Genomic DNA, 26237 nt, shown 5'->3' with positions numbered 1-26237 from the left:
TGATTGAACACGTGGGATAGGACTGACCTCGTTCTAGCACTCTATGCCTAATGATCGGTCTAAGGCTAGACTGATTGCTGCCCAAGATTGATGGCTTGGTTTGCTCCCCAGAGAAAAAAACCCACACAACTACCTTAGATATTGAAACCCAAGTATTAGACACTTCCAAGTCTAAGGGAAGCAACTGCCAGTAGTTTGCCATTAAAACTGGAAGCTGGATCTCTTGAATTGAAAAGCAAAATGTTTTTATTTCAGTGTGCTGTTGCAGATCCTCATTCGCGTTGGTTTTGGTTGCTGCCTCCCAGGTTTTTATCGAGATTAAATCTCTGTTTTAGCAATAAATTCCCTCTTGCTGCATACTGAGGAGTCCAGCCCATGGAGGAAAAGGGCACCACAGATTTTAATATTCACTTCCCAAAACACAAGATGAAATATTTTAGCTGTCCACTGAAGCAGTTCCCTTTTTGGTCCAGTGTTGAAACTCATTTGTCACTGGTTTATGCTTATACAAAAAAGAAAGTTGAGGCTTAGATATTTGGGGTTTGATCTTTGAATTAGGAGCTCGAAGCAGTCCATTTGTACCTGTCACTGCTGTTTCATTACCCGTTCCACTGCTTCCATAGCGTGGGCAGAGTATTCCTTCACGAAGCTGAAACTTGCTATCTTTTCTCAAATGAAAATAAATTCCGCAGTCAGCAGTTCTTTTCCTTCCAAGAATTCTTCTTAATTTTGCACTTTGCGGATGGTTCCTGCTACATTAAATTTCTTTTTCCTTTGAGTACAGTGATCCAAAAATCAAGCGAATAAGAGCTATGGGATGTGAAAGAGCACTGCACAACTTTGTTTCTAGCCTGCCTAAAGCAACCTTTCCATAAGTTGGCTTTTGGCTACGTGGACATACAGCAGAGCTGCAGTCTGCTCTAGGGTGGCTAAATCACGCTGGAATCGCTTTGCCTGTCACTGCTCTGGACCTGAGTGGTGCATCTGCACAGCTAGAAGGGCTTTTCCATCCATAATTCTTTGCGCAAGGGAATTCTGGAGTCGAGAGCAGTTAATAACTACCACAACGTGCTTGCATGTCTTATGATGTCCCAAAAAAATCAGACTCACCAGACCCCATTTGAGCTTAGGGTCTATGTAGATAGGACTACATTTCTTCTACATGGGAAAGAAACTACAGCTGACCCACGTCTCAGTTTAAGTTCTCATTTGTATGATGTCTTTAGAGTGAAAACAGAAGTTCTGTCTGAATAAGAGGCTGGTGATATATTGAACTAATTAAATTTAGCACTGAGTTAGACCATACCTGCCTGAAAGAAATGGTCTGAAATCACTGGAACTGAGCTTAGTCATTTGCAATTTGTAGAGTTTCCAGGCTGTGTCTATTCCAAGGCAGTACTATAAGAAAGTTTCCTTAAAGTGTGATTGAAATGCATATTTCTCCAAAGGATGCCAAGCTAGACTCTTTGACAGAGTAGGTTTTATCTGCTAATTAAATTACTCGAAGAGAGTCGTCATTTCTATTTTGACTTCACCATAGGATGTGGTTCTCTAGCTTGTCCTGCTAGGAGTAGATACTGCACTCATAAATAAAGAACAGGACTGGATCTTCCCATGATAAGCTCATTCTTTTTACTGCTATTTATTCGATGAAATCTGGCACCTTGCACAAATCCTCGTCACGGTTCTCCTGGACACTGCAGAATCTGAGGTTCCACTGTTGCAGTAAGGTGGGATTTCTGTGCCTCGTGGCTTTTGCCAGGCTTACTGGGTGAGACCCAAAGTCTTCCAGCTCAGGGTCCTGCCTCCAACAGCAACCAGTGGTGGATGCTTGGGGAGGAACACGGTCACCAGGTCAGACTGTGGGGTATCTACCTGATTATGACCTTCTAACATTCACTGGCTGGAGAAGGAGGAAGCACAGATTTGTCTTCGGTTAATTTGTCTAACCACTTTGATTTTTTGTTCAGGCTTTTAACCTCTGTATTGCTGGGCGGCAGTGAATTTTGTAACTCATTACGTATCCTGTGGAAAAGTACTTCTTGTTTTTTGCTGCTTCTAAATCTCGCCCCTGGTAATTTCTATGGATTCCTACTAGTTCCTGTTTTATGAAGAGTAGTAAATAACAACTCCCTGACTACCTTTTCTGCGCTATTCATGATTTATAGACCACTATAAAGTTCCGCTACTTCTCCTGGCTTGAAAAGTTATGTTTTGTTTACTCTTAGCCCATACAAATCCGTGCTATTCAAAGTGCTGTTTAAGCAGTTGTGGTAATTAAAAGAGGTAAATTAAACATGCGCCTGGGTACAGAAGCACTGAGAATTTGTGGCTATCCCTAAGGTTATTGGAAGGCATCTTCAGGCTGAAAATCAGGGCCTTGGTTTAGAAATATGGAGAGATCAATAAGGATCCTCACAAAGGGATTCACCTATGTCTGAGCTGGAGAACAGCATCAAGCCACATAATCAGCATTCTGCGAAGTTCTGCTCCATCCAAATGCTACCAAATATTTATTACCCGTACTGAATATAAGCAGCCAGGCTTTCTGAAATGATCATAAAAAAAATAATCACCGTACCTTAACTGGAAAGATACTTTGTTTTATCCTCCAAGGATCAAGGACAATGTTGTGCCCATTTCATTCTACCACAAGTTTTTGGGAGTTGGAGCATTTGAATCCAAAACTCAGAGACTTTGGTGCTACCAATGGACTGTCTATTCCTGTACCCCGGGAACCGAGAATCTGCTGAAGGGGAATGTTTTTAGGAGCAAATCTATTCATACGCAAGTCTCAAATTATCTTCAATAGCATGCCTCAGCCAAATCTTAAAAAGAATACAAGTACACATTAATTAAGAATTAACATAATTCTGTTCCTTGAGTGTGGTGTTTATTAAAATATAAACATTGTGAACATACACTTGAGAGGAAGCTTCTAAATATTTTTAAAAGCTTAATTTTCAGTCACCCTTTATTTAATTTTTCATTAGGCGAGAAGAAAGAAAATGGCACTTGACTTTCTGAAACTTTCCATTTGCTTCTCAGATATAGCATCACAAAGTTGCTGAGTGTCCTTAACTCTGCTGATAGGGCAAAATGATTTAGATTTATATGAAAAGCAGAGACATGGGATGACATTTTCAAAAGCGCCTGGAAGCTGCATTTGCGAAGCTGCTCAAAGAACCAAGAAAATATGCAAAGGGATTTTTAGGCATATGTGCTGACCATTAATGCAGTTTTCACATTAGAATTTTGAGAAATTTACATTCTTGGGCATTTAAATGCTTTTAGAAATCTGACTACTGTAATACTACGAATAACGTTTTTAAAAACTAATTGAGTGATGGAAGACCTGAGCATCTGGTGACTTCCACGACTGTTTTGAAAACAGGATTTAACCTTTGTCCTGCCACACCAAGCAGCAAAACACCTAAATACTCTTGGAAGTATCGGTGAATAGTCCCTTGCTTGTAACCTGAGCTTTCACACCGCCTCACAATTAGCCACACAGGAAAATACTAACGGTCTGCAGGAGATTTTGCACTCCAGAAAACATCTTTCCACAGGCTTGCAGGTGTGGGAAATGGGACAGCACAACAGGGACCGGTTTGCGTCTAGATGGATCTCACAGAATGAAGAGGACCTTTAAAGGTCCCTTCCATCCCCAAAAAGTCTATGATTCATCCTATGACTAAGTTTGCTAATGATTCTCAGCTCCTTCTTCAACTTGTGTTCCGCTTTGCCCTGCGTGTCTGTCTTCCTGCCGACTTACTGAACTTCTCTGTGTTTTGCAGAATGCCAAAGCCAGCTATGACTTCAGCAGTAATGATCCCTACCCCTACCCCCGCTATACAGATGACTGGTTTAACAGGTAAATGGCTTTTTATCAGCTTGCTCTTCACTTGGGTTTTCTTAAAAATAATTCAATATTTGCTGGTATTTGTGGAATGCCTATTTTCTGCTCAATTCAGTGATTGACAGAACACAAGCTACAGTCTCCCTACTACTTGAAAATCAGTTTACTTATGACTTCGTTTTTTTTTTAGGTAACCTCTAAATAGTTTATAAATGAAGTTGCGGCTTTAGAAGAGTATGTGTTTAGGTTGTTTCAAAGAGTGAGAGCCATATACCTTTTTCTGTCAACTATCCTAGGACTTTATGATAATCCAAATCTGTATAGACTGGTTTCCAACCTACTGAGGCAGTCTCACTGTTAGCTAATTATAAAGGGAGTAAGCTGGAGACAGGAAAAGGCTTCAGGGGGTAAAAAAGTCTTTTCATCTGATTATAGACTAAGAAGGCAGAAAAGCAGCATGGTGTACAATGAGCAGTTTAAAAACAATTAAATCTTACATAAAGTTCTGAATCATCTGTCACTTCACCTTGATTTAAGGACGGTGTACATGGGTAGCATTTCAGGGCTGATTCTCAGATATTTCTGGCTGCTGGAGGAATTAAAGTCCACATGCACTGACTGAGTGAGAACCTGTTCTGTTGTGTTTATAAACCTGCAGCTGTGCTTGTCGTGTTATTTCTCCTGAACACATCGTGATTGCCCAAGACCCACCCTTCAATATGTTCTGAACTTAGCCGGTTTTATGCAGGAGAAGGTCTGGTCCTCTAGGTATGGTATAAATAAGAATGGTTGAAAAGAAAAAGCTTTGGATTTTAGAAAGTGTGACTTCTTTTGTTTCCTTAAACTCATTTTGTCTTAAAATGGTACACAAACATGTTTCTACAGTTTTTTTAAAAAACACGTGCCCAAATTTCTGCAGCTGTCCCATGAAAAAGCCCTTTCTGGCAGGCTCCTGATGAGATGTTGGTGTAATCCAGGGTGCAGAGTCCAAGGCACACCTAGAAGGTGTGTTTATTACCTGATGATCTCAGTGTCCTGCATCTCTGGCTCTGCAGCATACTCCTCGGGGTCTCAGGCAGGGTCTCCCTTGGATTTGCAAAAAATTGTTTCAGGATATTTTCAAGTGAAATTTTCGAATGTCTTCTAGATGTAAATATAACTAGTGTTGTCAGCATTTACGTAGCAGCACCGCTGAGGATTTGAAGACTTTGAAAGGTTTCAGGGCTCAGTCTAAGTGTTTACCAGAAAATATTTCAAGCCTATTTAATACAGTTTTCATCTTTAACTTAATATATCTGTATGGATGGCCTCAAAGTTTTGTATGGAGATTTTTTGGGGGGGATTTTCTTAAGAAATCAATTTTAGCTCTATCAGAGGGACACAACAAAGAAGCGGAGCAGCTGTGCTTCCACCTCAGACTTGAGCTTCCTGGGATGGATGAAATGGATTTAGGAGCTGGGATGCTCTCCTTTGTGGTCCTGTCGTTTTTCAGCCACAGCAAGATGCCAGTGAGATTTGTCCTTCATTTTGGGAAAGGGCATCTGACACTTTTAAACTAATATGAATCCAATTAGTGAATGGAAAGCCAGAGAAAGACTAGGGCTCTAATTTGTGAAGGTCTGCTGCCTTTCTCACTTTATTTATGCAGAGGATCTTTGTAGGAGAAAGATATCACTTAGCTCTGGAGCAGCACAGAGGAAAATTAAATTTTACTTTAGTGGGTAATGGTAGCTTCTGTCATTTTTAGCGTGGAGCTTCATAAAAATAAGTGTATTCTGCCAAGCCCCATTAACACCGAGTGTGCTGCTATCCACTGTTTTGTAGTGGGCCACAGCTCGTTGTCCTCGCACGTTCTGTAAGTGGCCCTGGAGGCAGAGTTACCTCCTCTTAAAATGGGCCTCAAACACCCTGGATGTGGCAAGGCTTGTGGCTTCTGGCCCCGGGGGCTTCTGGCTAACTTCAGGGACCCAAGCCAAGAGTCAAGGGTGAGTAGCATGGTCGCCATCTGAGAACAACATGATTCAGGTTTTCAGAGAGCTGCAACTTTTTTTATTTTCTTGTGGAGATGGGGAGCTCAAGTCAGGAGGAGAAAAGCAATGCAGAAATTGCTTTGCAGATTTCCTTCGTTATTCTTTGCCCCCAAAATTGGTACCTGGCAAGTATAGCATTCTTTGTCATGAACCTTGAGGTTTCTTTGTAGAGAGAGGGAATTTTCTGCCTTGCAAGGTAAACTGTGGGAGCAATGCATGCAGTAAAGCAGCCCTTTCCTGCCTGCACAGTTCAAGAATCTAAATATCTGATGGCAATATGTAAATGCCAACCTGACTTAAAAATGGCTTTTTCTTTTTTTAACAGATTTGAACTTGAGACTTCTGTATGCACAAATCAGTGTCTCTTCTTGTGCTTCAAAAGGGCATTAGAATTATCACTAATTGTGTTTTAATGGAGGCTGTATATAAGTTTAACCCTAACCCAGAGGACAGACTATTTTGAATTGGGCGGGGAGAGGGAAACAGCACAGGGAAATGAGAAGGTGAATGCTGGTGAATACATAGCACACAGCTATACCTTTATTAGGGATTTTTAATCTCGGTGGCGGAACAAGGACATCTATTTACTCAGATAATGAAAGCTGAAGTGGTGCAAACACATTTTTAAGAGCAAATCAAGGTAAAGGTTTGAGCCATTCACCACTATAATGTATAACGACATCTTTGTCTATAAGTGGAGCTATTGCAATTAATACCGCCCTCTTTGTAAAGTGAATACATATATATCTCCTTAATTTGAAAAAAAAATAAAAAATCCCCTGTACTCAGCTTTGGTGAGGCTGCACCTCGATTATTGTGCTGAGTTTTTGGGCCTCTCGCTACAAGAGGGATATTGAGGTGCTGGAGAGGGTAGAGAGTTGGGCTGCCTAGCTGGTAAAAGTCTTATGAGGAAAGGCTGAGGGATCTGGAGCTGTTTAGCCTAGAGAAGAAGAGACTGAGGGGAGACCTTCTCACTCTCTACAACTACCTGAAAGGAGGTTGTAGCGAGGTGGAGGTTGGTCTGTTCTGCCTAGTGTCAAGTGATGGCACACGGGGAAATGACCTTAAGTTGCGCCAGGAGAGGTTCACGCTGGGTATTGGGAAGAATTTCTTTACCGAAAGGGTTGTCAGGCATTGGAAGAGGCTGCCCCGGGAGGTGGTTGAGTCAGCATCCCTGGAGGTGTTTCTGAGATGGGTAAATGTTGCACTGAGGGACATGATTTAGTGTTGACAGGGCTAGGAAAAGGTTGGACTTCATGATCCAGAAGGTCTCTTGCAGCTGAAAATGTTCTATTACTCTATGATTCTAAGAAGGCTTTAAGATGCAAATTTTTAAGTTTTTTCCAGGCTAAGATGAAAACCAACACACCACATCCAGCTGTTCAGTGGTTGTAACTATGTTTTCTCTGTTTTTCTGTATTTCTTTGCTAAACTAGTAATCAAGCTGATGTGCTTACATATAAGGTATTGTCATAACTTCAGACTCCTGAATTATTATTGTTATTATTGGTGAGTTACAACTGTCTGCCTGTGACAGTCTGTCTATCCGTATGTGTAGCTGCACAGGTGTGCCTGGATAGAGGAGCTGCACAGGAAAGCCGCTCAGAAAATGTGCAATAAGGGCTCCATTGTGCTCACTTTGCAGTCAGTGATGTATCTCCCATTGAATTTTGTGCATGCAGGAGAATCAGACTCCAAACGGGATAGCGTAATATCCCTTTTTCCATAAAGAATACATTTCTATGTGAGCAATTCAAGTGCTTTGTGGAACAAGAAGCAGAGGACTGTTTTTTAAAGAGATGAACCAAGGCGCTTTTGTGAGCTGCCAGCTGCATGTGCAAAGTGGCATTAGACTTTAAGAAAAGGAAGGAGAGTGTTTTGCGTGGAGTATTTCATTAATCGCAGCTGCTCTGCTTGTGAGCACAGATTCTCCTTCCACTTTCTGCTTTTTAAGGCTGCTGGAAACACTTTGGCCTTTCCATCTAAGAGCCACTGGCCTATGAAACCAAGCAGGGTGGGTTTTGGAAGGGGAGAGTGTGGTACCTCGGGCAAGGAATTGCAGTCGAGCAATTGAGCTGCCGTTACAGGGTGAGGCATGTAGATGACTGGGCAGCCAAGGACTTTATTCCCATGTTTGCCATACTGACAGCTTGACTGTGTTCAGACCCGCAGCTTGGGGGCCAAGCCAGGATAGGGAACACTGGGTGCAACATGAAGCAGAGCTGCATTTGAGCCTGTGGGAGCATGAAGGACCCTGAACCAAGCCCTGTTCCCAAAAGCAGAGGCAGCCCCAAAGCACTCGGAGTGGTTTTTAGGACCCGTGTGGGAAACTGCCAGAGATTTTTCACACCCGCTCCTCCTGAACCACATTTAGGACCTTGGCATCTACCATATTGTGCAGTGCGGAGGTACCCAGTCAGCAGTAGCTTGGCCTTTCTGTACAGCCCTCTGGTTTCTTGTTGTCAGTATGCAGAACCAGGGCATTACCAATTTCTGCCATGGTATAAATAACCAATAATTATTTCCATTCCTATAGCCTTTGTATTCTGTATATTCTCTCACTCAGATAAGAGTTAGCTGGACAAAAACTATTCACTATCTTGAAACCCATACTCTTGAGAGGTAAAAATGTCCTTTGCTTATTACGGATCCAAACAAAACACCACTGAGTCAAGGAAGGAACTCCCCTTGGCTTCCAGACAGTGCTCATTAACAGGATAAAAACACCTGCTTCCCTCCTCCTCATTTTTCAATCAATGCAATGGAAGCAACATAATAATTGAGAATTTGTATGAGCAGATTTAGCAGCTCTTTCTACCTGCAGTGTTACGACCCGAGCGTCAAGGAGGAGCCACAGCACCACTGCTGGTTCTTGGCTTGTTTGGATGCAGGCAGAGTGGCATGTTCCCCAAAGTCATGAAACCTTTCCGTTATGCAAAACACTCTGATGCTCAGAAGCTGACAATGCCACATGAGTAAAAAGGAGATGGCGTTTGCCCCACGATGGTATCCTTCTGAGCTTTGCATATTTTACTGCTGCCCACTTCAAGCGACTGAAGTGGTTCAAGATAGAATCATAGAATCATGAAGGTTGGAAAAGACCTCTAAGATCATCTTGTCCAACCATCAACCCAACACTGCCATGACCATTAGACCATGTCCCAAAGTGTCACATCTGCACGTTTTCTGAACACCTCCAGGGATGGTGATTCCACCACTCCCCTGGGCAACCTGTTCCAGTGCTTCGCCAAGGTTGTCCCACCTGCTGGGCAGGATGTTCCAGCTACTGAGACTGCAGCTCTGCGTAGCCCTCCCCTGCGGAAAGCTGAGGTTAGAAAGGGTGGATTCTGTTCTTTGCTGTCTGCAGAAGCATTTCAAAGCCGATGAAAAGAAACCGCATTGAAAATCTGTGCCACCTCTGACTCTTCTAAAAAAGTATGTCGGTAGAAGGGCTTCCACAATAGACTTCAAAGACGAAGCAGAGTGAAATTTTGGTAACTAGTACAGATTTGTTATTTAAGCTAGCTGAAGGCAAAACTGTTTTTCAATGAATGTTCACCTTAGTTTTACATGAATGTTCATGTAAAATGTTCACATTTATATAATGTTTATGGAAAATTTGCAGTACGTGCTAATATATGACTTGCTGCACATGCTGATATGTGATTTACGTTTGAAGTAACTTGTTCATAGGTGAAAATACTCTTAATTGTGATTCTTTTAAACATTGGCACAAGGGTGAAGAGGTGAACATTGGAGAGAAAAGCTGTGATTTTTGCCTGTGACATGGGTCACTTCACAGAAACCACAATGGGTTTGTCGGTGATACATGAGCAGCAGATAGGGGTAAATTGGAAAAATCTGCTATTTGCCATTAATAATTCAACCAAATACATTTCCTCTAGTATGAATGTGGGGTTTTTTCTCCAGTTAGCAGCAACGGTATCTAAACCCTGACCCGCTGGAATAGGTCTACTTGCAGTCCAGTGCGCTGGGGAGGCGAGGTGGGGGAGAGGGTGTCTGATGAAATCTTTTCGCCAGGAAGGTCCTAATATAGTTTTTCCCTCTGTGAGAGAAAGAGCTCACCTGGCAGTGTCACCAATTTTTTGCACCCTAGCATCAGCGAAGACAATTTTTTAACAAGGCCATTTATTCTGCTCTGTGGCTTGTCGCTAGCCCACAGGTAGATAGGTAATGAATGCCTAGCAACAGTTTATTTTTTTTCACAGTTCCTTGAACAAGGGCATGAGGGAAAACCTGCTCGATTGTTGAAAGAAATTTCTCCATCAGCTGAATAAGAAAGCTGTATCCCTCTACTCTCTGCCCCCTTTGTAAGAAGAATTCGCGTGAGATCATCACCTTTTCGTGATCAAGACGTTGTGTACATTCAAGGCCAGTCACTTCCTTTCGTGCGGCTGCCTTTGAAATCTTTTCTGCCAAGTGCAGCAGGAAGAAGAATGTGTTGCTTCTCACCCCTTTATTAATGTTACGCACCTTTGCCAGAGGTGCTTAAAGAGAAAAAGAGAGAAAAAGATGATTAAAACAAAGCAATTCTGCTGCCTCCCGGGATGGTTCATGGGGTACCCTGTATAGCCTTTATAAGACAGCACCGCTAATTGCGTGAATCCTTCGCATGCTATAGGAGCAATGACAGTTTTAATGCACAGAGTCGATTGATGTGAGCAGTAGGAGGGATTCGTATTGATTCAACAAAAAACCTGACCGCAGCACAGGTTCCACTAGTTTCTCTGCTGCTGTGCTGGTTTTTTTTAGAACTAGATTGCGTTGTCCGTATTTATCTTCTCTGTGGTTTAATTTTTGTGATGAATTAGGAGAAAGGAAAGTGCAATCTGCCTTCCTGCAAGGCTGTCTCGGAGCCACTGCCAGTTAAAGGGTCTCCGTTAAGAGCTGTAAAGCACTTCAGAGATGCCAAGTGTTCTTGAAATGCCACGTGTCAGCCCGAACCTGGACCTCTGTGTCAGAGCAGAGACGTTTCCCACTTGAGAAGAAATCAGTAGCTCCATGAGCTGACAGCCAGAGCACCGTGTCAGCTCTCCTGGGAGTTAGACACTGGAGGAGAGAGATGCACGTGCCCTTAGAGTCCAGCCAGCTTTGGGCTTGGCTGGCCAGGCCAGAAAAAAGACGATCAGGCTTAGTTCTGTGGAGTTCAAAATAGTGAGTGTTGTGCTATCAAGTCACAAAGATAAAAGACTTAATGCTGATCTCATTTTTAACGCTGTTCTGCCAAGGGCCCGTTTCTACGAATAGTTGGTCACAAGGCAGAACCTGTTTCACAGAGTTACAAAGAAAAGATCTGACTAACTTTATAACTAAATGAAGCTTAAGTATGCATGTTAACCTCAGAGCAAGCGTCGCTCGTACTGCAGAGGGGAAGTTGATTATTTCCTGCTTCAGGAAGGAATGAGCTCATCCGAGTATCCAAGCACAGCACTCAGCGGTTTGTCACGGAGCAGTTTTCTTCTGAAGCACCGGGAGCTGACAAAAACAAAGATGAGGCAAAGCCAAGATCACAGTGACCCAGCTCAGTTCAGCCCATGCATTGACGAGGCTTCACGTGGTGTCTTTGTTTTCCTTTTTGCAGCCACGGGACAAGGTGTGCGGGAGAGGTGTCTGCTGCTGCCAACAACAACATCTGTGGCGTGGGAGTTGCGTACAACTCCAAAGTGGCAGGTATGGTGGCAATTCAAGGTCCTTACACCACTGTGCCTCAAGCAGAACTTGTCCTGCAGAGACAGGGAGCGTTGCCCATGCCAGGACTGCAGGTTGGCATGTGGCCATGTGTTTATTAGTTTTCACAGTAGCTGGGGAGAGGAATTTCTCCATGGCTTTGCCTTTTCAATCGAGGGCCTTATACAGCCTCTTTAATAACATTGCAGAGAACAGCTCTGCTTCTTATGCCAACTCCTGTTTGTATACTGATTTTCAGCCCCTCTTCCCTGCGTCGCTGCGGAATCATTTGTGAGAAATCTCATTCTGCAGGAGGTAAAATATAAATTCCTGCCGCACTTACAAACTATTTGAAAAGGCACATCCCGTGCTGCTCTTATTCTTCAGGCTCTCGCAGGGCAGGGCCTGCAGTGCTGTAAATCTCTGCGGTCGTTGGTTTCCTCTATTTTAAGAAGCGATGCAGAGTGGTAGGAGCAGATGCACGGGATGAAATGAGTGGTGCCTGGCACCCAGCATTCACACCTCGGGTGTGTTGGGTATTTTTACATCTAACTAGCTCCTGTCTGCCCTGCTAGACTGAATCCAGTGCGTGAGGTGACTTATACTGGTGGACAGCATGTGTCAGTTTAGTTTAATCTGAGGAAATCCAGGTTTCCCGCTCTTAAGACTGTTCCATGATGAGAAACCAAAGCACAGCAAGCAGAAGTAGATGCTTATGAATTTCACTTTCATTCCCTGATCCACACTAAAACACCGGTGTGGATGCACCTATTCCTTCCCGGGAGTGGTTCACAATGTGTGTGCGTGGGCAGCTCTGCTCTGCTTGGCCAGTCCCTGTTTCACCGCGGTGTCAGAAGAATCTGGGAAAGGCTACGTTTCACCTACAAGGTCAAAAGCTGAATCTCCACTGTAGAGAGGCACCAAGCAATGTTTGCTAACCTGTTACCCCAAGAAATACCAGTGAGAGTTAGACTTGGCCAGGCAAGTCTAGTGCTTGCCCCCTTTCTTCAGTAATAGTAATGTCGCCTTCAGGGATGGGACACTTCACAAAATTCACGTTCTGGCAATAGCTACTTTTCAAGGAACGTGAACTGAAGCCTGAGATTCTGGCCGGATCGCATCTGGATTATCAGCATAACTCAAGATGGTTGCTTAAAACTCAAGTGTAAGCCATTTCTGATGACCAGCAGCCTACAGATAATGTTTCGGGCTTTCCCACTTGGTAGCAAAATCCCCACAGATTTGTGGCAGTGGCTGCCTTTTCTGCCTGAGGACAGCGTGCACCTGCAGCCCCACCGTGTGGTCAGTGGGAACGTGGAAGTTCATTAGAACCAAAAGTCAGCTGCTGACACCATTCGGGGTCCACATTTACAGGTGGAACTGGGAGTTGGTAGCCAAGGATCTGCGACACCGTGTCTTTTGCTTCCTGCACCTCTTTTTTGCCCTAAAGTCAAACCGGATGTCTTGGCTCCTCCGGTTGTTCCCCCTTCTCCCCAGGATTAATAATTAATTCCGTAGTTTCAGTGCTGATCTGCATTTTGCAAGCATGTGGTGGGATTTCTCACTCATTGACTTTGCTATTTCTAGCTTGAATTAGCAGATCAGGAATATCCAGCTTTGGTCTGGTTTCTGTTTGAACTTTATACCAGTTTTGCCAGGCTCACGTTTGGCACATGCATTTTGTATTGACTGTAGTAAAAGCACCCTCACTGCCATTCACAGTTTGGCTCTGTGGGTATTGATTTCTGTCCCATCTGTGTCCTAAAACTGTTGGGAAAAACTGAACTTCAACTCAAGGCTACAAAAGAGAGTTGGAATGTGTCCCTGCTTACTCAGGTCTCATGCAAAGGCCACGGAAAGGTGGGAGGTGATGGATGTGACAGCTTGTGCTGCTTTGTCACTCTCTGACTTGCCTAGGGTTAACACTTCAAGATTTTTGTTGGCATGTCCGAGGATTGTATCATTTAAACTCCAACTCAATTTCTGTTACAGTATGGGCTCAAGAGAGCAGGTTTTAGTTTGCTTTTTCCCTCCAAATACTGGCTATATTTTTGCTATTGCATCGCAATGATATTTTTCAGGAAATCGTTGTCTAGTGTGTTCTTGCCTAGGGTTAACACTTCAAGATTTTTGTTGGCATGTCCGAGGATTGTATCATTTAAACTCCAACTCAATTTCTGTTACAGTATGGGCTCAAGAGAGCAGGTTTTAGTTTGCCTTTTCCCTCCAAATACTGGCTATATTTTTGCTATTGCATCTGCATGTTGACGCAATGATATTTTTCCAGGAAATCGTTGTGTAGTGTGTTTCCCCTCTCAGACTAACTTCTGGAGAACAACCAAAATAAACAGAAAGATTATGTGAAAAGGTAATGAAGTGTCAACGCATCACTGAGCGTAAACTAGAAGTGGAGGGAGTGTTAATCCTTTTTCCTAGCTGTTAGAAGATAGTATTTTAAATACTATTATACATTTAAATATATTATTGAAATGTGGAGATTGCTGAATACTACTATTTTGAAGTGTTTTCAAATAGCAGATGGAAAATACTGTGTAATTAGGAAGCTAACAATAAAGTAATTTCTCTTTCTGGGCCACGTTGCTTTGCTGTGGCTGGGGGTGTAAGTGCTGGGTAAGCACACCCTGGTGAAACGTGAATTGGCGAGCACAGAATTACTGAGTGCGTAAGACTGCCAGTGAATTAAAATACCTGTAACTGGGGCACTTCTGCAGGTGCTGAGATTTCATCTTGTGCTGGGTAATGCATAATTCATGTTTATGTTGATTAAATCTACAGGTATTCGAATGCTCGACCAGCCATTTATGACGGACATTATTGAGGCTTCCTCTATCAGTCATATGCCTCAAGTCATAGATATATATAGTGCCAGCTGGGGACCGACTGATAATGGAAAGACTGTGGATGGACCTAGAGAGCTAACGCTGCAAGCGATGGCAGATGGCGTGAACAAGGTAAAACGATCTTATTAAATAATTTTGCACTGATACCAATGACTTAGGAATACGTGATCTTCCCATAGATGTTGCAGAACACAACGCAGTTGTGCAAACTACCCCAACTTCAGCGTATTTCAGGGCCCGCTGACGTTCTCTGCGATATTGTGGCATTGTGGCAAGTGGTCTCAGGATAATGTGCTCTCGTGCAATGAACTCAGTTTATCTCCAGTCAGCATACAAAGGCATTTCATACACCGTCACAGTCAAAATGGAAGAGCCTGATCCTGCAAATAGTCCCCAGGATGAAACACATCAGTTGTACTACTGACATCACATTGTCTGTTTTGGTGTGCTACCAATTTAATTGTTGGTTTGGATTTGTAGTGTCTTTCAGGTGACTCGTGCATAGTCATTGTTACAGCTGTGGTTGAACCGCAACTGTTCAGATGTCCATGGAGTAATATTATTCCCCAGGAACAGGAGCCTCCTTGTTTATTCCCACCTCTCCACCTCCTTCTAGGAACAGCCTGTGGTCTTTGTTAAAGATGCTCAAAATCAATATCTGTTAGATGATTGGGTAAAATGTGTACCACAACTCAAAAAGAAAACAAATCAGTCTAAAACAACCAACCAAACCTTGCACGGCTCTGTCTCCATGTCTTTTGTGTCACACAGCCAGGACAACCACAGCTGCTCCTGGTGCTGTAGAGAATGATGCTCCTCCCCTTAGTTGATGGTAGATGGATTTCCATAATGAAAAGGTCTGAAATTCTCCAGAACACCTGGGATGGTTTCGTATGGGAGCTCCACAATTACTCATTTTTCCATCCAAATTATTTATCCTTCTTAACTCACAGGACAACCACAGCTGCTCCTGGTGCTGTAGGGAATGATCCTCCTCCCCTTAGTTGATGGTAGATGGATTTACATAATGAAAAGGTCCTGAAATTCTCCAGAATACCTGAGGTGGTTTTGTGTGGGAGCTCCACAATTACTCATTTTTCCACCCTAATTATTTCTTCCTCTTAACTCGTGCCAGTTTCTCCCACTCTTCATCACCATCTCACTGGGAGCAGCACATTCAGTTTTCCATGTTTTGTGACATGATAATTCAATCTGCTGCTGTGCTGGGTTGTGAAGCGTCTAAAGCTCTCTCAAATTCTGAGTTTCAAATGTTTTGCCTGTAACAGGTGAGTTAGAGTCATCTTCATGCTCTTGCCCATAAAACTGGGAATGTACTGCAGTAATGCAGGAAGACTTGTCACAAACTTCTGAGTCTGCTCAGTTTTGTACTATAAACTTTATAAACCTCTGATGAGCTCCAAGTCCCTCTGAAGTCATCTTTCACAAACTATATTTCTTCTCATGACTTTATTTCGTTCACCTAGTGTTTCTGTAAATATCGCCTTAAATACTTCTGTCTTGGGGACAGTCTTTTTGGGGTATGTGACACAGCCAGTATAGTTTTAGGTACGCCTTGATGTCTTACAGTTAGTGGATACTTGATCTTCCTTCCACTAATGTTGGTTGGAGCAGGGAGAATACAGAAGAATTCCCGTATCATTTTTGTGTTATTCTTCTCCCACAGAGAACTCAACTAAAAGTAACAGAAAAGGTACTAATAATCCCAGCAGAGGAATGCAGACTAAACTGGAGGTATTTTACCCCTCAAGAGAACTAGATTCTAAATTGTAGTCTTTTTTTTTTTTTTTAAGTTTGGTATTTAAAGGATCTTTCAATTAACTTGCTTTCATATCACCATATACTTTAGTTTGTGGAGTTAGGCTGGAATTAGCCTACTTTTTTGAATGTTAAATATAGGAGAAGGGATTTTTATGTTCTGTTTTCATAGTCCCATAGTTTGGAGTGTTGACCATATTACTTTTTTATTGCCTTCCCCTTAGAAGTGTTTGAGGTTCTCTTTAAAAAATAATTTGAAATAATAAAATTAGAAGGGGCCCTAAGATCTCTCAGGTTAAATGCTTGTGAAGGAGAGAGAATGGTGACGGTGAGCTGTGCCCTGGGAAGGATTGCTCTTGTACCTCACCAGAAAGCATAAAATTAACAAGCGAGCTTGCTTTAGGAAACCAGTTATTCTCAACAGCTATTACAGAATTAGAGAGCAGAAGGATTGATGTTGGTTCCTACCTAAGAAAGATACTATTTTCCACAGGCAATTGCACTTTATTTTATAGTGGCCATATCCCAGCTAACTCCTGGCAATACATGATGGAAGAAGAGACAGCTCCACCCCAAATACCTCCTTTTGTTTTGCAATCGTAGCTTTATCTGGTTTTATTTCGCTCATTATGTTTCCTGTCACAGAATGCTTTTTTGGGGGTATAGTTTGTTCTGATCTCTTCTTGTGAAGAGCCAGATTTTCTAAAGATATTTCAAGATGTCAGTGGATGCTGGGTACTCTCCATAGCACTTTGAAAAACTCACTGCAGACTTTCCTGCGTGTAAAGGAAGACGAGCGAGCCTTTCATGTAATACACTTTTACCTAGTTTATGCCTGTAGTATATGCATCGAATTCATTATTGACTGTAAAAATGTAAATTTATTTATGACCATTTTTTCAGAATAAACCCCCCTCTTATTAAAGAGAAAAGTTTCTTTTATAAGCTGAGAGACAGATAAGGGTAGGAATTATTTTTCTCCATCTAGAGCTGATTCTCACCAGAGTGATGGTTCACGAATTAGTGAGGTATCTGAAATATTGGCAGACAGGAAGCAACATGCTGAGAATTAAGATGTGTTATTAAAAAAGCTATACTTTGAAACATCCTAGAAGGGTATGTAAGATCTCTTGCACAGAGTGAGATTAATATCCTTAAGATCCTGCAATAAACTAAAAATAAATAAGTGGGAGTGATACGAAGTTTTTACGTGGAGCATGCAGTTAGCTGAGTTGACAAACAGTTACCATTTACCTTGTTGCCACCACGCTTGGGAACCCGGCTCAGGATGAAACTCCCTGGCAAGAGTTTCGTCCTTCCCTGAAACTCTGCTCCACTGTCATGTCCTTTTGAATCCTCCTTCGAGGGGTAACTGATAATAAGATTATGAAAAGCGCTGAAACTCTTGAGACTTCTTCTTTGTATGTCGGTTTTTGTGACTTGAAGCTGTGCAGCCATAACCAGGTGGGCTAAGGCTGATGAATCTTCTTACCTTTCCTCTTCCTTTTCCCATTCTTGGCATTTGTTAAGTTCGTTCTTGCCTTCTGTCTTAATCGTACCTTCACTTTGGTGTGCTGTTCTCTGGTAAGGTAAAGGCCATGAGTAAAGGCAGCACTAAAATAGTGTGACTGAGGGCAGCAGAATCTGGCAGCACTAAAATAGTGTGATTGAGGGCAGCAGAATCTGTCCATCACGCTGGCAGCTCCTTTATGGGCTCCTGTACTGACTGCATTTCTAAGGCTGAACACAAATGGGGTGGCATGTGCATGCACTTGGTGTCAGCTCAGTAATAGAAGATGCTGGGGAAAGGACTCAAGCTGCTTTTTGTTATTACAGCATGATCCCACTCATTTTTGAGTGCAATCTGTGCTTCGCTGCGTTGCCTCGTGACTTTTGTTCAGGGGCAGTAGTGAGCAGCATCACTGGGTCGCCAGACAATGGCAGTTGCAGGTAAATGGGCTCACAGCTCAATTAGCAGCTACTTAAGAACAGGGATTGAGAGTTTCATACCCACAGTCAGAAGCATCCACAAGAATTTGACAATTACCAGCCCCGATTTGTCACAAACAATCTTATCTAACACAAATTCCAGGTTCTGGTCTTGATACAACTTCTAGCTTTTAAAGACTAAGTAGAAACTTGTGAGTATCCAGTACCTGCCTAATGAAGGGGTCTTGCACTTGCTCTTTGCTGTGACAGGATCAAAAAAATGCTTATGTTTAATGAAATTTTATTATCTGGCCTCTAGATTCCGTGAGCCACATCCTGTGATCAGCAGCGGGTTATAGGGTTTCAGGAGGAAAGGTACATGTTTCTTTACAGTCTCAGTAAATCACCAACCTAACGTTATTCTGGACTGTCCTGAGATATCTTAGCTCTGCACCAAGACCAGGCTGCTCGTAGGCTCAGTTTCATTGCTCTTAATCTGTGTCATATGTTTCTTTGTTGTGTTATGGAGGGATTTTACTTCAGGTGCAGAAATACAAACTAAAATTCGGAAGGGAACAAAAAGCAGGATGACGGACTTAGGAACAAGCAGCCCGGCAGTGCTGAGCACAGCTAGCTAGCTCATCTCATCTCATTGAGCGGTACTTTTATTTCAGAGAAGGGCGAGTGAGCTGGTGGCAGCGTTTTATATATAGTAAGGCTGGACAAAGCAATGCTGTGTGATTTACATATCCATTGTCTGGCCTGTGCTTACAACTTCAGGGGGCTAGGCACCTTGGAGGGGGAGGCAGGGATAGTAGATGGGATTCCTGTGACAGCACAGCTCTTAAATATAAACTTTTTGCTCTCTGGTACCTTGCATCCAGAATTGTATCAGCAGTCATCTTAAAGAGGAAAAGGTAACAAGCTCAAGAACTAATTCCACACTTGTTTTATGGTACATCCTCTCTTTAATGCAATATCCAGTAAACGTTTCTTATTTTGCTGTTTTATGAGTCCAGTTCTTTCCAGCTTCAACTATTGAAATTTAAGGCAGTAAAAAGAGGTAATCAAGCTAAGCTGGTTTCTATCTATTGCATTTTTATGATGTAGGCTTTTATATTAGTAGATTGTGAGGAGTTGCTCACAGACTGAATTAATTTCTTGAGACTTTGCCGGCTCAGCCAGAATATATAAGACAGGATCCCCTTGTGCTGGTGAAAACGTTATTGCTTCCGCACATAATATGATTCTACCTAAAAAAGTGCTGCACGAGTACAAGTTGCCAGGGGAGCAGTATTAAGAATTTATAGTCTCATCATGGCTCTGTAATTGGGCTCCCCAATGAAGGAAGAAAGGACGGTGTTAAAATGAAAGGAAATATTTCTCATTTGCCTCTCTCCAAGGCCATAGACATTGCGTTACTGTTTTTGAAATGTGGTGAAGATAGCAAGCACATTAATAAACAATATTAGATGCCTCTAACATTGTTTTATTTGCTCAACAGCCACGTGAGGATAAGGAAATGAGTTTATGAACTGGCAACCATCTGATTGCCCCATTTCTGAGGAAGTCTTACAAGCTTGGTTCTTTATAACTTGGGAGCCCTTTGCTATCATATTGCTATTATGGCTGGAATATGCTTTATAATTCTAAGCTTTGTCTTATTTCTGTAAGCTAATATCAGACCTTATTAAAAGCCCGTGCCGAGTATGTGGTATCTCCTTGGCATTCTGAAATCACCTGAGAGGGGATATTTTCAGGCTTTTGTAAAACAGCATGACCAGCTTTTCTGACCTGGTGCATACAGGACCTTTCACTGAGTACTTTGCCCAGGTTTGTGGGTCAGTCTGTGACCGTCTGGTTTTCTGCCAGGGATGGGGAAACAGGCATGCGCTTCTGAGGACAGGACGGGGGCAAAACTCAAGTACTATACTGATTTCTATTGTGATATTGGCCTCCTCAGGCATATTTTGGTCAACTCAGGACCTTGGCTGTCCTAGGTTTGTGCTTTGCATGAGGCTGTGACAGGGTTAAATATTGCCCTTCACAGAAGCTCACATGACTGTCTCACACAGAGCAGAAAGCTGCTCTATCAGTAGGCTGGGCTAACATCGCAGTACTTGTAAGCTCCACATGTAAATGTTTTCTTTATTGACATGTAAATGACGGTTTTCTAAGGAGACAACAACAGAGCCTCAAAATGTAGATTTTGCTGTCTCACTCAGACCCGAGGAGCAGGGTTCATCACACCAGCTGGGAGCTCTGGGCAGAGAAGCCAGCATTACCACTAATGAAAAGTGGATTGGGGGCTTAGAATCTTTTTCTTGGTGAAAATCTATCTCAGAAATATGGGAATGATTTTTGCAAATGTTATCGAGACCAGAATTACTCCTGTGGAATTGCTGGGCTAGGGTAATACGTTACCACTTGCGATACACAGCCCAGGATCCAACAAAAAAGGAATGGATAATTAAAAGGGTTTGAGTCAGCATTTTCAAAGTTCCCTCTCCATTTTCCTGTTGGACTGAACCCTAATTGAAACCTAATGCAGTCTCTCTTCACCAAAAGTGTAATTTTCCATTCATTTCTCTTGGCTAACAGAAGTCTATCCGGTTTGAATGGTTATTTAGACATAGAAAATAGTTCAAGCATTATTTTTAGCCAAAGGAAGTATAAACAATTATGCAATTAAATGGGAGTTCATGGCTGGGAGTTCAGTACTCTCCTGTGACCAAGTCTAAAATAAGTTACATAAAGCCTTTTGTTAGGGTTTAACAATTTTAGAGCTTAGTTCTTTGAGAATCTCGTATGCAGCAGTCTCTTTTACTTGATTGAATGTTGCTTGATCCAAGTAGTTTCAGAAATCTGCTAGGAAGAACCAGCTAGCCAGTTATTGAAGGCAACAAAATACGAAGGGGACAAAACCAGGAGAAGAATGACTGAAACGTGGTTCCAGGTCGTCCTCCGCATAACAGCCAGGTGTTCAGCTGAGCTCTTGCTCCTGCCAAAAACAGCCTTTTCCTCCTTCTTCATTGACTGTCTGAGGGTTAGACAGGGACACCACCTCCAGCAGTGGAGAATTGGAGTAGGATAACCCAGCTGCTGTTTCTTCTGCGCTGAACTCCACGACTTGTGTGTGTGCTGGACAGGCCAGAGATCCTGGGCTTTTCCAGGGGCAGCAGCTCCAGGCTTTCAGAAGGGGCTCAACGTGAGAGGTCCTAAGACATTCAGCTCAAACAGGACAGCTGTCCCCCTGAACGTGTGTGGTGCCAAACATTAGAAATACGAATATGTTTCCTGCTTAAAACTTCAGTGTCTGCGTGGTTGAATTGAGGTTACTTGGCTGACTGTCAGGCATGTGTTCCTGCCTAGATTTTGCTTCAGATTTTAGCACTCGCCCAGAAATCATTATAGGAAAGGAGCAAAGGGATCCAGGAAGTCACAGGCTACCAGATTGCTCTGGGCAAAGCAGGCTGGCAGATGCGGAGGTAGCTGGAGGAGCCAGGAGAGCGAGGGCTCAACGGGCTGGGCTGTCCAGCTGGCACCGTGTCAGGGATGCGGGAACACACAGACAGGCTGCAGAAAACCCTGGAAGTGCCAAAGATGAGCAGCAGTTCGGCCACACCAAGGACTCGCTGCCTCCAGCCGTGCTGCTCGTGCACGGGGACGCTGGGGAGATCGAGGCAGAGCAAGGTCTGCTGGATGACTCGAGAGCCCAGCCAGTGCTCCCCACCGAGTCACGACAGCAGGCAAATGGTCCCACAGCTCTTCCACTGTCTGAAACTGAGTCATATTCATAAGCCAGAAGGACCCATGGCAAAGACTTGAAAAAGCTGTGGGATTTTTCACTTTTCCTGGAAACCCAGCCTATCTCTTACCATAGCAGACACATAAATTGCTGTTAAATTATATAGAAGATGCCAAAACGCTTCTGTTTTCTTGAGAGGAAGAATTATAAAATAGCTATCATATAAAAGCAAGGTGCTTATAAAATAAAATGTGCTTTGAATTTGTTACAGAAAGCAATTTCCAGTTCTGCAGTTTTTCATGTTATTTTTCAACTGTGCTGCATCTGCATTTTATTCCTGAGACATGGGACAGTCCATAAACATCAGCAAACCATTTAGCTGTCCTTACCCTGAAATACCTTTCACTGGACTTAAAAAAAACACCTCACAGTCAGGTGCTGCTTTTTTTTCTTATCTTGAGCCCATCTGCCTGCTGGTGTCCCAATGCTGTCACTCCCTGGTACCTGGCTTTTCAGGGCAGGAGCCTGTTCTTCGTTTTTAGCTTGTACCGGGTTGGAAACTGTTAGTCCTGATCTATGACTGAAGGATTAGGCCAAAGCCAAAGGGCATCAGGAAAGGGCTGTAAAGACTGTTGGGTGCCTTCCATCCATCTGTCAGAACCCTTATGGCAGGGCTGCAGTGGATGAACTTGAGGAGCCAAGGCAGGGGTTGTGCCATGTTAGAGGCTCAGCTATAATTCACATTGCCAGCCTTGATGGGAAAGGTCAAGGAAGCCAGAGGAGATTTATTCGTCCAATACCATCCGTTTTTATCTAGGTAGTGTGATCCAGCGATCAAAATTTTGAGAAACGCTGGCTTGGGCACTAGTCCAACAAGCATGACGAATGAACACAATAACAAGGCAAAAAAAATGTTCAAGATGTGCCTGAAGTTATGTAAAGTAAATCAGGCTGCAGTCCCCTGCCAGCTCATTTTGGCAAGGTAGTTCACTAAAGAAGTTTTTCTGGGATTATGCTCTTCAAAAGATGAGAAAAAGGGTAAGAAAATTTCTCAGCGATATTTTTTGCCAGTAGTACAACATCCCACGAAAGGCACTGGAAATAGATGATCTGCTGTTTCTGCAAAGAGAGCTCCTCAGTAGCAGTCTGTGACTTTCTAAGCACATAGCCTTGCCCAAGATTTAATTCTAGTTTAGCCTGAATGGAGAGGAGGGCCTCTACTGGGCTGGTACTGAATGCCCCAAGATCCATTTTCAGCTCTGAGTGAGATAGAGCTTCAGATGGCTCTGCAGGGTGGGTGCCACGCTGTGCGTCGCGGGTTTCCCCAGGATTCAGGTGGAAAGATACTCTTTAAAATGTATCTTGCTGTCCTGCTGGTCTTTTCTCTTCTTCTTGAATCTTCTTTCAGGCTCTCTGGTGTCTGTAGTGTGTATTAACACCCCCTTCTCCAATCCTGGTTTTGGCCTAAATTTACCGCAGCGCAAGTTGAGTGACACCACCAAAATTTTTTAGGTTCAGATAAGGTTGAGATGTAAATAGGATCTTTCAGTTTGCTTTAAATACAGCCCTTCGTTGACCCAACTGAGATTTTCTTGGTTTAGACTACTGGCATCCAGAGAATTGAAAATTCCCTTTCCGTGAAGCCATATATTTTTTGCCTGGTGAATGGAACAACACCTGGGGATGACCCCCAAACAGTTTACCTGTGCAGCCTGTCCAGCTGCTGCAGGTGGGAAATGTAAGCAGCAAGTCCTCAGCATCATTGCACGTAATGCACTTGGGCTGCTGTCAGTTTGTTCCAGAAGTGTTTGCTCCTCTTTCCAGTCCTAAAAAAGAAAGGCAATTGAAATTAGGGTATGAAGAAGGTGCATTACGGGGTTCAACACTAAGCCATGCTTGTGAATGTGACTCTCATAGAAGTGATATCCTGAGGCCAGTCTCGCGTTACATGCGTCAAACCCGTCCCCAGCAACACTCACCAGGCCAACTCCACCCCCAAATTTCAGTTCCCTTGTGAATTCCCCCTGCTCCCTACCAGCAATCCGTTACACCCTATTTCTGCCACAAATCCCACACGTGGGGTGAAACACTTTGCAGTAATACCCAATTTTGGCAGCATGGAACAATTTGCTGAGCGGGGCTAAGTCTCCTTCCCCATGCTGAGCGCTGCAGAGGCTGTTTTCCAGGCACCAAGCTCCTTTTTGTGAATTTTATCACATGAAAATGAAGTGTTTCCTCTCCCTGTGAAATGGCTGGAAGGAAAAGGTTGTGTAAGAACGGGTCCGTACATGCCGAATGTCCTATTCCTGGCACCAGCAGCTGCCTGCTCTCTGTGCTGGGCAGCCTTTTGGGGACAAACAGACAGAGATGTGCTCAAGCTGCCACCAAGGCTGTCTAAAAAGGAGGCAGATGGTGGCAGGGTGGTGTGATGGTGTACATGGGCATGGTGGCAAGCGTGGGATGTAGCCTCTGAAGTGAGTCCAAAGCCCAGGGTTGGGCCCTGCGGAGGAAAAAGTCAAAGGGGAAAGAAAAAAAGCCAAAACTGTTCTTGTTACTCTAGTCTTTTCCTTTTTTTTTTTTTTTTTAATAATTAGCTGGAATTATTTTGTTCTTAGAGTATGTATTTTTTGCAACAGTATCCTCCTCCCTTGAAGCTCAAATGATTGATCTCAGATCTTTGTGGGAGTTCTTAGACTGATTTCAGTAAGCTTTTTCATAGTCATCATCTTTATTATGAAAATCTATGTCCTAAGATGTTATATACCCCAGTGGCAGGAAACCTGCTGTGCGATTCAGTGGATTATAATGCAACTCGCTAACATGCTTGAAATAATGAGGTTGCTCTGTTCAGTGGGGGATGATGAAAAATTGAAGCTACTGCTGGGAGCTCAGATTTGATTTAAATTCCTGGCAGAAAAGATTCCCTGTTAAAATACCATTGCGTGTCACTGTGTTTGTGTATTCTTTAACTTCCATTTCATGCTGGCCAATGAAGAAGGCAGAAGAGATTTTTTTTATCTTCTGCCCACTGCATATAAGCAAATTAAGGCCTTGCACCCTTGTTGTTGGAAGTAAACGTTGGGTTACACTGGACTAAACACAGAGAGAAATTCCTGCGCTGAAATCGGTGGGAGATCTGAGATTTGGGTTCAATAACACTGATCTTGCCCCAAGTGTCAGGGTTCTCGGGTTGAACCGTCTTCCAGGCAGCACCTATCTCTTTCTTTGTACGGGATGAAAAGAAGAAGCTGAGTTGATCCCTTCTCAAGCCTGGTCTACCTGAAAGGTGGGGAGAGGATAGGGATTTTGATCCCTTAACTAGTGGGAAGCCTTTATGGCTGCCCTTCAGCGTCAGGCTCTCCCATCCATCTCTCGCCTCCTCAGTGTGACTGGTAGACCATATTTCTGCAGATGATTTATATGGTGTCATAACTTGATTTGCTGCTTAGTGCTAGAAGCTGGTTTGTCAGAAAAACAGCTCTGAGTCAGTGATACCTTTGGGGAAAAAATCTATTGAGAGAAAAGGTGCTTGTTTTACCGAATTTTTTAGCCGTTGCCTGAACCTAACTGGATCTTAAAAACCCAACGTATGAGATGACCTATATCCCTTTTAAAAGAACGCTGTCCTCATAGCGCTTAGACCTTGATATAAACACTAATGAATCCATAAAACGTCTTAGCATCTGGTGCAGGGGCCTTTAGGGCGTGAAGCAAAGCAAGAGATAAATGGAAGAGCTCTGTGTACATAAGGTTGCTGAACTGAACTGGCTGTGGCTGCCAGTTAACCGGATTTCATAACCTGCAGAAGCTTAAAGCTGATGCATATTTTGGTTGGACCAGCTATCTCCGTTATAGATGCCAGCTTTGCAATTAAGACATGCAGTTTAAAGTAGCTACTGTCTTCTATTTGCAGTTTAACCTGGTTGATTTTACAGGGCCGGGGCGGCAAAGGAAGCATCTATGTCTGGGCCTCTGGAGATGGGGGCAGCTACGACGACTGCAACTGTGATGGTTATGCATCGAGCATGTGGACAATCTCCATCAACTCTGCTATAAATGATGGGCGGACAGCTCTGTATGATGAAAGCTGCTCTTCAACGTTAGCCTCCACCTTTAGTAATGGGAGGAAGAGAAATCCGGAGGCTGGCGTGGTGAGTCCAGATATTATTGTGCTCTTGCTGCTGTCTTTGGGCACTCCCACGACCTATTACAACTCCGTCTGCTTTGGGGCAGCAGATGGTTCTTTGTTGAGATGGGTATTTTCTCCTCTGCAGTACACGATGGTGCCAAAACTGTTAGCTGAGGAGGTGTGGGATTAATATTGAGGACAGCAATGATCTTCCATC

The 26237-nt window shown here is 43.2% G+C and overlaps 1 protein-coding gene across 1 annotated transcript in view; it reads left to right on the top strand.

Moving 5' to 3' along the window:
- Positions 1 to 3797: 3797 nt before the first annotated feature.
- The window catches only part of PCSK2 (proprotein convertase subtilisin/kexin type 2), a gene marked incomplete at its 5' end in the record, with an annotated part of 31028 nt that continues 8588 nt past the window's right edge, over positions 3798 to 26237 (top strand). The window contains 4 exons of the mRNA XM_009870913.1: positions 3798 to 3874; positions 11492 to 11580; positions 14374 to 14549; positions 25827 to 26042. Coding sequence (XP_009869215.1) covers positions 3798 to 3874; positions 11492 to 11580; positions 14374 to 14549; positions 25827 to 26042 — 558 coding nt within the window. The remainder of the gene's footprint in view (positions 3875 to 11491; positions 11581 to 14373; positions 14550 to 25826; positions 26043 to 26237) is intronic.

Source organism: Apaloderma vittatum, unplaced genomic scaffold (genome assembly GCF_000703405.1).
Source record: "Apaloderma vittatum isolate BGI_N311 unplaced genomic scaffold, ASM70340v1 scaffold8700, whole genome shotgun sequence".
NCBI classification, from domain to species: Eukaryota; Metazoa; Chordata; class Aves; order Trogoniformes; family Trogonidae; genus Apaloderma; species Apaloderma vittatum.
This window is presented reverse-complemented; position numbering and strand designations above follow the sequence as displayed.